Source organism: Pungitius pungitius, chromosome 12 (assembly GCF_949316345.1).
Source record: "Pungitius pungitius chromosome 12, fPunPun2.1, whole genome shotgun sequence".
NCBI lineage: Eukaryota > Metazoa > Chordata > Actinopteri > Perciformes > Gasterosteidae > Pungitius > Pungitius pungitius.
This window is the reverse complement of record NC_084911.1, coordinates 14,887,199-14,899,841: the sequence shown is the minus strand read 5'-3', so window position 1 is coordinate 14,899,841 and position 12,643 is coordinate 14,887,199. Positions and strand designations below refer to the sequence as shown.

At 44.2% G+C, this 12,643-nt stretch overlaps 2 protein-coding genes across 6 annotated transcripts; one reads left to right on the top strand and one right to left on the bottom strand.

Annotated features, from left to right (window-relative positions):
• Window positions 1–259: 259 nt before the first annotated feature.
• On the top strand, window positions 260–6,177 carry nosip (nitric oxide synthase interacting protein). 3 transcript variants are annotated; one of them, XM_037475985.2, is made up of 10 exons: window positions 260–385; window positions 615–709; window positions 1,178–1,283; window positions 1,382–1,463; window positions 1,752–1,887; window positions 2,705–2,859; window positions 4,132–4,248; window positions 5,300–5,370; window positions 5,458–5,566; window positions 5,781–6,177. In XM_037475985.2, the coding sequence occupies exons 2-10, from the start codon at window positions 640–642 to the stop codon at window positions 5,850–5,852; spliced, it is 918 nt and encodes a 305-aa protein (XP_037331882.1). In that variant the 5' UTR covers window positions 260–385; window positions 615–639; the 3' UTR covers window positions 5,853–6,177. The 3 variants fall into 3 exon arrangements, with proteins under 3 accessions (XP_037331882.1, XP_037331883.1, XP_062421935.1); XM_037475986.2 differs by having other exon boundaries at window positions 271–385; window positions 542–709; XM_062565951.1 differs by having other exon boundaries at window positions 285–709.
• rcn3 (reticulocalbin 3, EF-hand calcium binding domain) lies at window positions 4,000–12,569 on the bottom strand. Of its 3 annotated transcripts, none has more exons than XM_062565949.1 (8): window positions 12,502–12,569; window positions 11,338–11,573; window positions 10,984–11,177; window positions 10,299–10,471; window positions 10,157–10,217; window positions 9,966–10,057; window positions 9,773–9,880; window positions 4,000–4,062 (listed from the first exon to the last, which is right to left on the bottom strand). In XM_062565949.1, exons 2-8 carry the CDS (start codon window positions 11,553–11,555, stop codon window positions 4,015–4,017), a joined length of 894 nt encoding a protein of 297 aa, XP_062421933.1. In that variant the 5' UTR covers window positions 11,556–11,573; window positions 12,502–12,569; the 3' UTR covers window positions 4,000–4,014. The 3 variants fall into 3 exon arrangements, with proteins under 3 accessions (XP_062421933.1, XP_037331880.2, XP_037331881.1); XM_037475983.2 differs by lacking the exon at window positions 4,000–4,062 and adding an exon at window positions 6,169–6,380; XM_037475984.2 differs by lacking the exon at window positions 4,000–4,062 and adding an exon at window positions 6,914–9,095.
• Window positions 12,570–12,643: the final 74 nt, after the last annotated feature.

The window sequence follows — 12,643 nt, the reverse complement described above, 5'->3', positions numbered from 1 at the left end:
TGTCATTACACATGTACGAGTACAAATCAACCAGAAGTGCAATAGTAATAGGTATAAATATACAGATAATAATAAATATCTTACAGGTATAAGTTAGCGAACTGTAGTATATACCACTTAAACATTCATTCAGCCAGATTTGTCTTGTCTTATTTGACCTCATCCTATCTCATTCATGATACTATTTTACCAGATGAATGACGCGTCTGTCATGTGTGTAGTAACCAGAAGGTGGCAGTAAAGCAACACGAAGGATGCCAGTCGCCGTCAGACGTAAAAGAATAAGCGGAAGTAGAGTGAGCGGAAGCAGTTGAGGCAACGAAGAAGAAAAACAGTTGTGTCGATGTTTTGGTGTTCGTAAACCTACCATAGCACCACTCGCAACGTACGTTAAAAGCTGTTCTTTTTATAATGTAACGCAATCTGAATTCAGTCTGTGCATTTATTGTGTATGTTAATATTTAGCAGCTAGCGTTTGCATCGATGCTACCGTACAATAGCAGCACGTAACGTTAACGTGACCTCTTTAAACTCCTTACAGACCACCAGCTAATGTTAGCATTGATGCTAACTTTACAATAACAACACGTAACGTGACCTCTTTGAAACTGCAGACCAGCTGGATAAAGCAGAAGCGCAATGACTCGCCATGGAAAGAACTGTACGGCCGGAGCTGTCTACACGTACCACGAGAAGAGGAAAGATACCGGTGAGAAGCGTGTTCACTCCACACTTCCAGTGATTTCCCGTCGTGTCGGTCGAAGAAGCGCCTTCGTTTGTCAGTAGTGGGGCCTTCAAGCAGTCAAAGGAAATGTAGCATCGACTCATTAACCGGTCTGTACTATTTTCGGTTAGTTAGTGATGGCCCTGTGTATGGTAGCTCCTGTGTATGGTAGCTCCTGTCTTCGGGAGTGTGTTAGAAGTTTGACCAGTAAACAGAACGTACAGGTCCGTTCGACCATTCGGGTCCGAATGGTGTCTTCTGAGCTAGCAGAACACACACATTTGATCTGAAGTCTAGGTTTTAAAGGCCATATTCCTATATTTTGTTTGTGAACAGAAACATGATTATTGGTGTAGAGAACCAAGAGGACCATTACTTCCTTTCCTTTTGGACAGCATTGTCTGTTTGGTCTTGGTCATGTAAGCATACTATGTGTCCCCGTCTCCTGCCCAGCGGCGTCTGGTTACGGCACTCAGAGCATTCGGCTGGGCAAAGACGCCATCAAAGACTTTGACTGCTGCTGCCTGTCTCTGCAGACCTGTCAGGATCCTGTGATGACGTATGTTGACGTTCACACATACAAACATGCTGTTGTAACCCTACCATGTGACCATGAATCCGTAAACCGCATTGTCTTGTTCTCGTTGCTGTGCTCAGTCCAGATGGATTCTTGTATGAAAAACAGGCCATTCTTGAATACATTCTGCACCAGAAAACAGAAACTGCCAAGAAAATGAAGGTAAGCCCTATACTACACTGTCTAATGACTTTATTTGCCGCCACAGTGCGACACAACAGAAAACGTCTTCTTCCTGTGGAAAGTCATTATTTCATGGTGAAGCTATTGGCTGATGAATTGGACATAAATACAGCTGATGGATGATCTGGATCTGATGCTTGGTCATAGAAAAACTTTGAACATTGCTGCTCCTTTACGCTACTGGCAGTGAAACGTGCATGTTTTGACTGAACTTCAAACAACAATTTAATAAATGTTGTCTGTGTTTTTCCTCCTCTAATTCGTCAGGCTTATGAGAAGCAGAAGCAGGCGCAGAAGAGCAGCAGCCGACTGGAGTCCAAGTCCGAAGAAAGAGAGAAAGTGGAGAGGTTTAAGACCCGGGAGAACAGCATTGTGTCCAAACCCATCAACCCATTCACATCCGGTAGGCTCTCATTGCACTGACAGGATGCACACCTGCCAACTGTGACGGCCAATCAGCATTAAGATCTCCACTGAGTCTTCATTTCTCTCCAATTTTCTTTCCCTTCACACCAAATAGAAGTTACCGCTGACACTCATTATTATTATTATTATTACCATGTGTTTTGGCATAATCTTTTATCTTAATCAAATGAGTTTAGACTTTTGGTCAGAACAATCAAATGGCCGTGGGTTCATCACGTGACGTTGAGGTGTTGTGGCTGATGGTGAAGTTTGTGTAAGAAAATCAAAATGCACTTTAGATTATGCTTTACCTGCAAATGTGGCCTAATTCTACTTTGTTTTTGCTGTCCGGGACACAGATCCAAATTCTAACAGCTGAAGGATGGACACAGAAATCAAATTAGTCAAATGATTTATTTGCATTACAAATAGTGGAAATATGATTATGTGTTAATGCACTATAAAGCTCCCCTTGACAGAGTAGTTTCACTGGACATTACTGTGCAGGGAAAGTCTGCTCAATGTGTCATTTTCTATACCATTTATTTACCATTTATTTATACATATATGTAGTACTATGTACTAATATATATATATATATATATTAGTTCTACATATATGTATAAATAAATGGTAAATAAATGGTGGGTGTATGGGTCCATGCATGTACACAGAAAATGGTATTTTCAGGTCTGCCGTCATGTCTTCATCTTCAAGGAGTTGTTATTGTCATTACAGGATTGCACGATGAAATGTACTCATGTCTCAATTAAGAAACACTCCAAAGAGCAGAACGTGTGACCTGTTCCCTTCAGGACTAACGCAAGGAGGAGAGAAGGGCCGGACAGACAGCGGCTCAGCACAGTCCTCCTCCTCTGCTGCTTCTGTGGCCTCTTCCAGTCAGAGCCTCCCCAGCTTCTGGATCCCCTCTCTGACACCACAGTCCAAGCCCACCCTGCTCAAGAAACCCGTGAGTGTCTTCTTCTCCTGTGTGGGGGCAGTGGCCCGGCAACCATGGCTTGCTGCTCATGCATGGCCAGAAAGGGAACAGTGGACCAGTCCTGTAACTCCGGGATTCTAGGTGCAAGTGGTTCCCCTTGTATTATTGGTCCCATGTATGACTGTTGACTTTTACGTTAAAGTCATGGCGGTAATCCTGAAACCGGTGTGTATGACCTTCAACACGATCCACTCACCCTGCGGCAGCTCGAGGTGGAGCCCACGGAGAGAGGGATGCTCGTATTGTGATGATCGACGTGCTGCTCCTCCCTTAGACGCATGCAACGCCTTTTAATGAACTGGTTGGCGGGTTAGAATGCAAACAACGGGCAAAAGTATAAAGCAAGTTTAACAAAACCTCTTCAGTGTTACATATTCCATATTTTAGGCTTCTTTCAGTGATTGAAACAAATATTCTTAACATTAATTGAAGTTTATGGACTGCATGAAGCTGTTAGCTTATAGTCTATTTTATCATTCAACATAAAGTCAGTACAGTAGCGCCGCTGCTGCCGCTGTTGTTGTTTTTTTATATTTGGATATTAATTTTTAACTATTCGAAGTGTTTGCTTAGTAAAAATCACATGGTTGAATCACATCACATGATTTTCTTTAAAAAAAAACTTTAATTTACAAGATAATGATGAAATCATATTTTTCTGCAGGATCTCAAATGTTTGAACATATTTAGAAATCTTTTCATATAAAAGAAGTTCATGTCCCAACCTAGAACTCATTAGCTCTCCACACCCCCCAAAATACTGACGTGTACTTTAGTGAATAGGGAACACAGAGGAATCCTTCACAATCATACCCAGCAATACAGCCTCTGTGAGAATAAACTAGGCTCTGAACACTTAGATCTTAATATAACAGGAAAAACATTTCAAATATAAAATTAAATACGTTTCTTCCATTTAAAAAAAAAGCTGGTCTTCTGATCTTCAACAAAATGCAAGACCAGCCCCCCCCCCCCCCCCCCCCCCCCTCAATGAGATGTCATTCTAAGGGTCCAGTTGTCCTCTTCAAGGGAAATCAGGACTCTATCCAGAGCCATGTGTTCAATGAGAGGAATTAGCCACAACAGTGTCCAGTGTCCAGAAACGCCTTGTTGGGTCTCATGCGGTTAAATGTCATGACGTCCTCTGTGATGTTGACTCCACTCCAATAGCAGCTGAGTAGGGAGACATGGGAAGATCAGACGTCACTGTTTACTACCCTCTCTTCTCTCTCCTTCCCTCAGAGTAAGACCGTGTTATGTCCCATGTCAGGAAGACCCATTAAGATGAATGAGCTCATCCCAGTGCGCTTCACCCCTCTGGACCCCAGCCTGGATCGAGTGGCCTTGCTCACCCGACAGGTCAGTTATTTTCACATGTGACCTCACGCCCGAGCGGCCGGGCCACGTGGCTGTGAGCCACGTTGCTACTAACTCAGGATGTTCCACTCAAATCAAGTAATTAACCTTGTGAGATTAAAGCAGAGGCATCAAAGAGGACTTTGATCTGGTGATAGCCTTCCTGAAACTACTCTAGTGTCTGCTTATGTCCCACAGTCCTCCCCCTTCTGACCTGGTGGTGTGTACACACACACAGGGATTAGACAGTTGGCCACTGTCTAAACTGGCCAGTTTATTGTGAACTCCGTGTGGAGGGGACAGTGAATGAACTATAATTAGGGCTGTCAACATAAATGCATTAATCTATGCAATTTACGCATTTTGCATTAGAAGTAAAACAAACCGAGGTGCGACACAGTGGAGAACTGCAGAGGAGTTACTCCACGTGTCAAACACAAGGAATGTGAGTGGCAAACTGACCACTTAAAGCACTGCTAGGCTAAGCTAGCTGGAATAGTTGCATGTTCCATCAGGTGGAATTCTGCCTCCAAGATGATCAAATGTGCGTACCATCATTTCCGGGCACACCTGAAGATAAATAAAAAGATGTGACATATAAGCCGCAGGTGTCTCCGCGGCAGAGAAACGACTACTGAGTCGTCCGTGCCGCAGTGCTTCACATTGCCGTCTCACCATTGCAGAGCTGCCAACTTTTCCAAAACGCGGGGGGGGGGTACGTTACGGTCGACGGGGGGCAGCTTCATTAATGGCAAATTTACGTGCAGCTGCTCTGTAAAAAAGTTGCGGCTTATAGTCGTGAAATTACTGTAGTTTTGTGTTTAAAATACATGCCAGATTTAGTCTGGCCTCTTGAAAACAACATTAATTGCCACTAATAAAGATTAATGAATTTCAAAATGTGTGATTAATTAGTTGATTTAAAAAATCTATTCATCCCTCAATATAATATATATATTATTTATTATTATTTCCAATCTGATCAAACCAAATAGTTGGAGATGTGTTGGGGAACATCGCTGTCCTGTCCTGACATTCTGTCTTGTCTCTCTAGGACAGATATGTGTGTGCAGTCACCAGAGACATCCTGGGTAACAGTGTCCCGTGTGCTGTCCTGCGGCCCTCGTAAGTGTCCAAATGTCCTCCACTCTCCCGTCCCCATGCTCAGTGTTCTCTGACCAACAGGATAAACTGACTTTCTGCCCTGTTCAGGGGGACGGTTGTCACTCTGGAGTGTGTGGAGAAGCTGATCAAGAAGGACATGATGGATCCTGTGACCGGAGACAAACTGTCCGAAAGGGACATCATCCCAATGCAGAGGGTATGTGTGTACTTCTATGTAGAGGAGGTGGGGGACACTCATGGTACTCTGGACTTGAATGAGCTGCTTCAGACAGCAAGTTGTGGACGCAATGAGGGGGGTGGGGTCCAATGACACCCCCCCCCGTGAGCCCGTTTACAGTAGCCGGTCTCTCACTGCTGCTCTCTCAGTCACGGCTTACTGATGTCTTCTGCCGTGTCGTGTGTTGTGACAGGGCGGAACCGGCTTCTCTGCGTCCGGAGTCGACCTCCGGGCCAAAGAGGCACGTCCAGTGATGCAAGTATGAGACGGAGGACAGCGCGGCCACCCGTCTCACAGGCCTGCTCCTTGTTGTTTTTTGCATCTGTTGCTTACTGGCTTTCCTACTTCAAACTGTAAACGTCCCTTCCATCCTGAACTATATTCCCAGAAATAGATGTGGCCAGAGTAGTCTCACCAGTTACTTCCTGTTTCAGGCATTAAACTACATAATAGTTTGTCCTTTTTTGATGTGATCGCATCAAATGATTTCAAAAACATCATTATTTAGACAAAGGTTAGTGATGTTAGTGGTAAAGGATCATTTGGAGAAAGTTTAAAGTTGTTTTCATTAAACCATGAACTTATGGAAACCAACGCCTGTCTGCTTTTATTGTCTGTAGTTTGAGAGAAACACTTTCAGTGGGAAGGAGATCACTTGCACCATGTCAGCTCTGTGGTCCCTTTGTCACAGCTCGTCGTGTTCCTCCACCCTCATGCCTCCGTAGTCCGTGATGGTGCTCGTCATGACGTAGTCCAGCTTGTTGAGCAGCTCAGAAAGAGTCAGAAGGCCATCCTGACGACCATGGATAGAGATGTGGAAATAAATACATGTGGATTTTATTCTAGAAATGCATACGGATTTTAATCCAGAAATACATTCTAGAAATACATGTGGCTTTTAATCCAGAAATACATTCTAAAAATACATGTCTTTTATTCTAGAAATGCATGTTGCTTTTAATCCAGAAATATATTCTAGAAATACATGTGGCTTTTATTCTAGAAATGCATATGGCTTTTAATCCAGAAATACATGTGGCTTTTATTCTAGAAATGCATATGGCTTTTAATCCAGAAATACATGTGGCTTTTATTCTAGAAATGCATATGGCTTTTAATCCAGAAATACATGTGGCTTTTATTCTAGAAATGTATATGGTTTTTAATCCAGAAATTCATTCTAAAAATACATGTGGCCTTTATTATAGAAATGCATATGGCTTTTAATCCAGAAATACATGTGGCTTTTATTCTAGAAATGTATATGGCTTTTAATCCAGAAATACATTCTAAAAATACATGTGGCTTTTATTCTAGAAATACATGTGGATTTTATTCTAGAAATGCATATGGCTTTTAATCCAGAAATACATGTGGCTTTTAATCCAGAAATACATTGTAGGAATGCATGTGGCTTTTAATCCAGAAATACATTAAAAATATATATGTTGCTTTTATTCTAGAAATGCATGTTTTTTCAAGAGGCTGGACAGCCAACCATACAAGTTCCAACAGGAGTACTATATACTATACTACTATACTTACCACCATCAGAAATAAAATAAGGTATCCAGAACTATGTTTTCAGAAGTATAAAATATCCTAAAACCAACAATTGGTCTCTGTTAGCTTAAAGTGAGCTGGTCATAATTACTACAGGACCCCATGAAGGACAAACCAAACACTCAGGTTTCCACGCCGGTCCCTAAGGAAGCTGGATAGCATTCAGCCATGTCTTTGTGTGACGGATGTACTCATAGTACATCTAGTTATAGAATGGTGGAGATGGATACAGTAAACACTGAGGAAATGATATTAAACACAGCTGCACTAACTTTTAAACTGAAAATACTTCTCACCAGTCTGAAGTCCATCGATCACACAGAGCCCCTTCATTTATCTACTATGATGACCTCTAATTCTCATTGTGGGCCCCCTCCAAACAAAGGAACGCTCTTTCATGAGACACTTTGCAGCAGTATTTCTCCACTCTGAATTCAAGGCTTGACTACCAACTGCATCTGTGCTGCTTACTGACAACACATAAATATGCTTCATGATGGAGATCAGACATTGACACAGGTGGTATAAAAGGACCCCATGAGGCCCTTCAGATGGGCCCTGAACCAAATGAATGTCCAGAAAGCTGTTAGATGAGGTCTACAGTCTGAGCCATGATTCATCGGAGCATCCATATCCAAACAAGGCACTGAACTAACATCACATGCATAACGTTAAAAGAACAATGTGATGATACGGAACTGCACAAATAGATAGCAGAAGAAAAACACAAATAATTACCAACTATATTTTAAACATCCTTTGCATGGTGGCTGCTAAATTAGTTGGTTGTGTCTGTCCCATTCTCCTGAATCTGATTTAACGAATGAATTATGGTTCTGTTTCTAGTGGCCTAATGAGAGTACGCTAGCAGTACTTTGGTGACTGAAATATTGAGTAGATATAGTACATACTTGAGCTTCACCACGACTGGAGGTGTGATGCCTCAGGGTTCGACTTGAAAGTGTACATTGTCTAACAGGAAGTATGCATTCGGATCTGGAAGTGGAAGCTGTACTGGGCAGTAAAGATTTAGGATGGCTCTTCCTCTGCTGAATTGACCACATAGTGATGATGAGATGGACAGAATCCAACAGTGCTGAGCACCTTCCACTTTTATCAGCTTTTACAAACAACTCCAGACTTAATGTCATTTTGAAGGCAAATAGACAGAAATCCATGTAGAGACCTACACTTTGGCGGCAAATCACTGTCAAAATTCGAGGGCACAAATAAGGTTCACGTGCGCACATAGATCAAACATCCACGAGCAAAAGTCTGTGGAGAGCGATATTTGCTCGCTAGTCGCTAGGGGTTTTCTGCGCGCTCGCTGTTCTTTTTCCACAGTGATTTGCCGCCATACTACACTGTTCTCATTTTCACAAAATGGTATACAAATGGAACCGAAGATTCATGATTGGTTAATGCTAAAACAAAGAATTGGCAATTTGTAGAAAAAAAAACAAAAGACTTTAATAAGCAAAGCCCAGAGATCACAACATTCCATACACCTTGTGGTTTAATGCTTCAGATACGATGTCTGCTGGTCTTAATGACGTGACTACATGTTTCTTCATGTGCTGGGACCTCTCAGGCTCATAGAAGAAGAACTGTGTGAGCATTATGCCCAATTTAGTTTGTAAATGGAGATAGTTTTCAGTGTCACTGATATGTAACCCACGACGGTCTGTATTCACATACACAGTATGTGAGTGAATGCTGAATGGATATGTGTGTATGCGTGACCAAAGGTACAACATTACAACCTTTCCCCCAGAGTCAGAACCCCCACCTCATAACCATGGTAACCACAATCTCCCAATGAGCTTCTGACAGCTCATCAAAGTTCATCGTGTCTCTTTGTTAAGTCCTCCCCGTAATTGGTGGCCTGGCTGCCCACAAACATGTTCCAGTTGGCCAGAATCTCCTTCTTGGTTATTTTCTGGTCCTGTTGTTTGATCAGCAGATTCCATCCAGCAGTGGTTCATTGGTTTATGATTGACAGGAAGAGAGGTGAAAACAAGCAGTAGTAGGAGAAAGCAAGAGACAGACAGAAGCCAGTTAATAATTAAAACACAATCCCCAATTAGATGCACCATAGCATAGCATAGCATAGCATAGCTGACAGTGTATTGTGCGTAACTGTGTAGTATGTACAGCGTGTAATGTAATGTGTATTCCACTCACTAGAACTAGAGAGGCAGGTACGGTCCTGGCTCTAGTTAATCAGTAGTTTTCATTCATCATAGTTCCTACCTTACCTCTTGCATCGCCATGCAGACACAGCGACCCCGCGACCTTTGTCAGTGTCAACGACACTGTTTGCTAGTTGCACGTGGCGTCTGTGTTGAAAAGCCCCTCGGTGCATTAAAGGTGCTGTACACCATCTACTGCCTCTCATCAGCTCTCAATAAGGCAGAGCTCAAAATGTAAAACATTCATCTTGGTGTTTGCAGTCATCTGGGATTCATGTTTCAAATGGACAGAGCCGTTGTAGTCAGTAGGTGTGTAACAATCTGGAGGGAAGTGAACATTGAGCTGTGTGTGCTTCTGGGTCTACGCTGTGTGAGGACCACATAGACTGCACTGGCAGAGGCTTCAAAGTGTGGGGGGGGGGGGGTGTACCTTGTCTGTGTCCGTCTCATAGATCAAGTGTTTGGCTTCATTGTCAGCATGGTCAACCTCTCCAGGCAGAATCCAGTGGGCCACCTCGTCAGCATCCAGGTAGCCATCCTGTACAACACGCAGCACACCTGCTCATCTGTGGAGCCGAGTGGAGGTACGCCACGGACGACCTAAATCACACCGCAGCTTTTACCTTGTTGGCATCTCTGAACTCAGAGAATTGTTTCTTCTCTGTCTGGACCCAGTCGGGCTCGCTGCCACCGTCCTCTGATGTGTACATGTCACCTGTGGGGGGCGCAGCAGCAGCACACACACACACACACTTAGGACAGATGTCCTCCAGCTTTAGGAGTGATGAGGGGTGTGGTGGAAGAGAACACCCACCGATGTACTCCTCTAGGTTGATCTTGCCATCGCCGTTCTTATCGATGTCCTCCACGGTTTCCTGCAGGAGAAAAGGATTGAATACTCAATGCAGTGAACACGAGCTCTGTGTAAGGAGCATGGATCCACATTGGAGGTCTACCTGCACCACCACGTCTTTCATGTGGTCATACTCCTCCGGGTGGAGGAAGGCAGTGAACTCTTCCCGCGTGGCGATGCCGTCGGCGTCTCGGTCGGCCGCCTTGAAGCGCCTCTCGTCCCGGGTCAGCATGGATTTGTAGGTGTCCTTGTTTTCCAGGTCATCAAACCCGTCGTCTGCAAAAAACCATTCATGGTTGAGCCAGCCGGGCATCGTGGGGTGTTGAAACAGAGACAATGTGTGAAGACCAGGTCATGTGAGGGAAAGCTCCAGAACAGCTACCAAAAGGGGTAAGCATGTGTGAACAGCTGATCCCAGATCAGCCGCTTCCATTTTGCTAGTGACAATGGTTGAGAGCTGCAGAAAAGCAAGTAAGTGGACCTTTGAGTTGAGGCCGTTTTAGAGCGTATTCTCTGTAGCATGATTAGTGTTTGGGGGGATTAGTGGTTTACAGAAGGGTAACTGCTAGAAAGCTAGTTTGTCTTAGCTGTGGCTACGTGGTGCTCACTTCTTTGGATATTCTGCATTGCACACTAGTTGAGTGGCGCTGGATCATGTGGTCTGAGACGTTCTTGTGCTCCTCGGAAAGCTCCAAGTCCTTTCGAGTTGCTTTATCAGTTTCTAGATCACAAGGAGGGAGGTAGAGGAAGAAATGAAAGTAAAGGACAGAGGGGAGAGGAAGCATTACCCAGGTAGTAGCCATAGGTGGTGTTTTTGTACTCCTCCCAGCCGATCTTCCCGTCTTGGTTCTTGTCGTAGTCCTTCCAGTGCTTGTTCACGTTCTCCTCGATGTACCTCCTCTGCCGGTGTTTGATCCAATAGTGCAGCTCTGCATGGCTGATGAAGCCGTCCTTGTCCATGTCGATGCGCTCCACAATCTTCCTGTACGAGTGATGGGGTCGGAGAATAATTGAAAGCTGTGTTATAAGCAGAACGTTCATGCAAATGTACAGAGTGCATATCATTGATCAACACCACGCTGTGCAATGACAAGAGAATGAACCCTGAGTCTTGGGAGTGTAGAAACATTAGTAAAACCTACGCTAATTTGTCTTTGCTCTCCTCGGGCGTCAGCTGGTCGAAGGTCTTGGCCTCCTCTTTGCCCAGAAAGGCTTCATGGTCGTACTGGAAGCCGCCGGAATCGTCGTGGGCGTGGTCACTCAGATCGGCCTGGTGATGGATGCGCTTCTCCTGAGCAGGGACGGCAAAGACAGCGGCGGCCAGGACGCAGAGGGAGGCCAGTGACCTCCACAGCATCATCGTTGACTGGTGGCGGGGCTGTGGGATGTCAGAAATGAAGAAAAAAGGAAAGCACATTATTTACAAGAACAAAAAAACAGGAAAGTTTAAAACACAGTTGAATCAGCATCAAACTTTAGATAACACACGTGTCCCGTTTGAGATGCTTGGAATAAAGGTCTACAGTCTACAGCGCCTCCTTCAGGTCAGAGCCTCTACTGAGGGACAGAAGGCCCAGCGGTGTCTTCTGACCATATACAGCGCACCCAGAATGGGTTCACCCATTCTTCTGCTGCCCTGGAGTGGAGGTGAAACCAATAGGAGAGGCTGGTGGACAATTAGCACACTACCATGAGTCCCTCTGGAGCTCTTCATCAAACTTTAATGTTTTCACTGTCGGTCACGACCGAGCTCTACAACTGCAATGAAATACCTCCTGATGGAGGTAGTATCCTTTCCTCAGTGCTTACTGTGCATCAGTCCATATCTGCAGTTTGTGCTAGAAGGCCGACTAGGACGACCTCATCGGCCTCTTAGACCACGACATCCATCATTGAATGAGATTGTACAGGAACATGGACACGTGGATCATTCTACTCACAGGTCACTATTCGTCCAACATTCCCTCTCAGTAACGATGTCATTTTCAAACACTTCAAAGAGAGATGTTTGTGCCAATGTCAGGGTTTTGGGACAGATGATGTGGCATGTGTGCAGACTGTAAAGCCCTGTGAGGCAAATTGTTAATTTACAATTCTGGGCTATACAAAATAAAATGAATTGAATGTTGGGTAAATAGTACAGCATTGATGAGAATGAATAAATACTGTCTCAGTTCCCTCTACATGAAACATCTTTAACAAAGTCACACTTTTTCCTCCATATTTCCTGCTGCAAACTCTAAATTACACCTCTCGCCACTTTTCTTCTAATATAACGGTTTAGAGCCAAGAGAAAACGAACTCACCAGTTTCTCTGCAGCTTCTCGCGACACCTCCGTTTGCAGTTCGAGCAGCAGTTTGGTCCGCGTTGGCACTCTGTACCTTTAAATAACAACGTCCGGAGGCGGGCCGTGTTCTTCAGATACCCAATGAACAAAGCCCTCAATG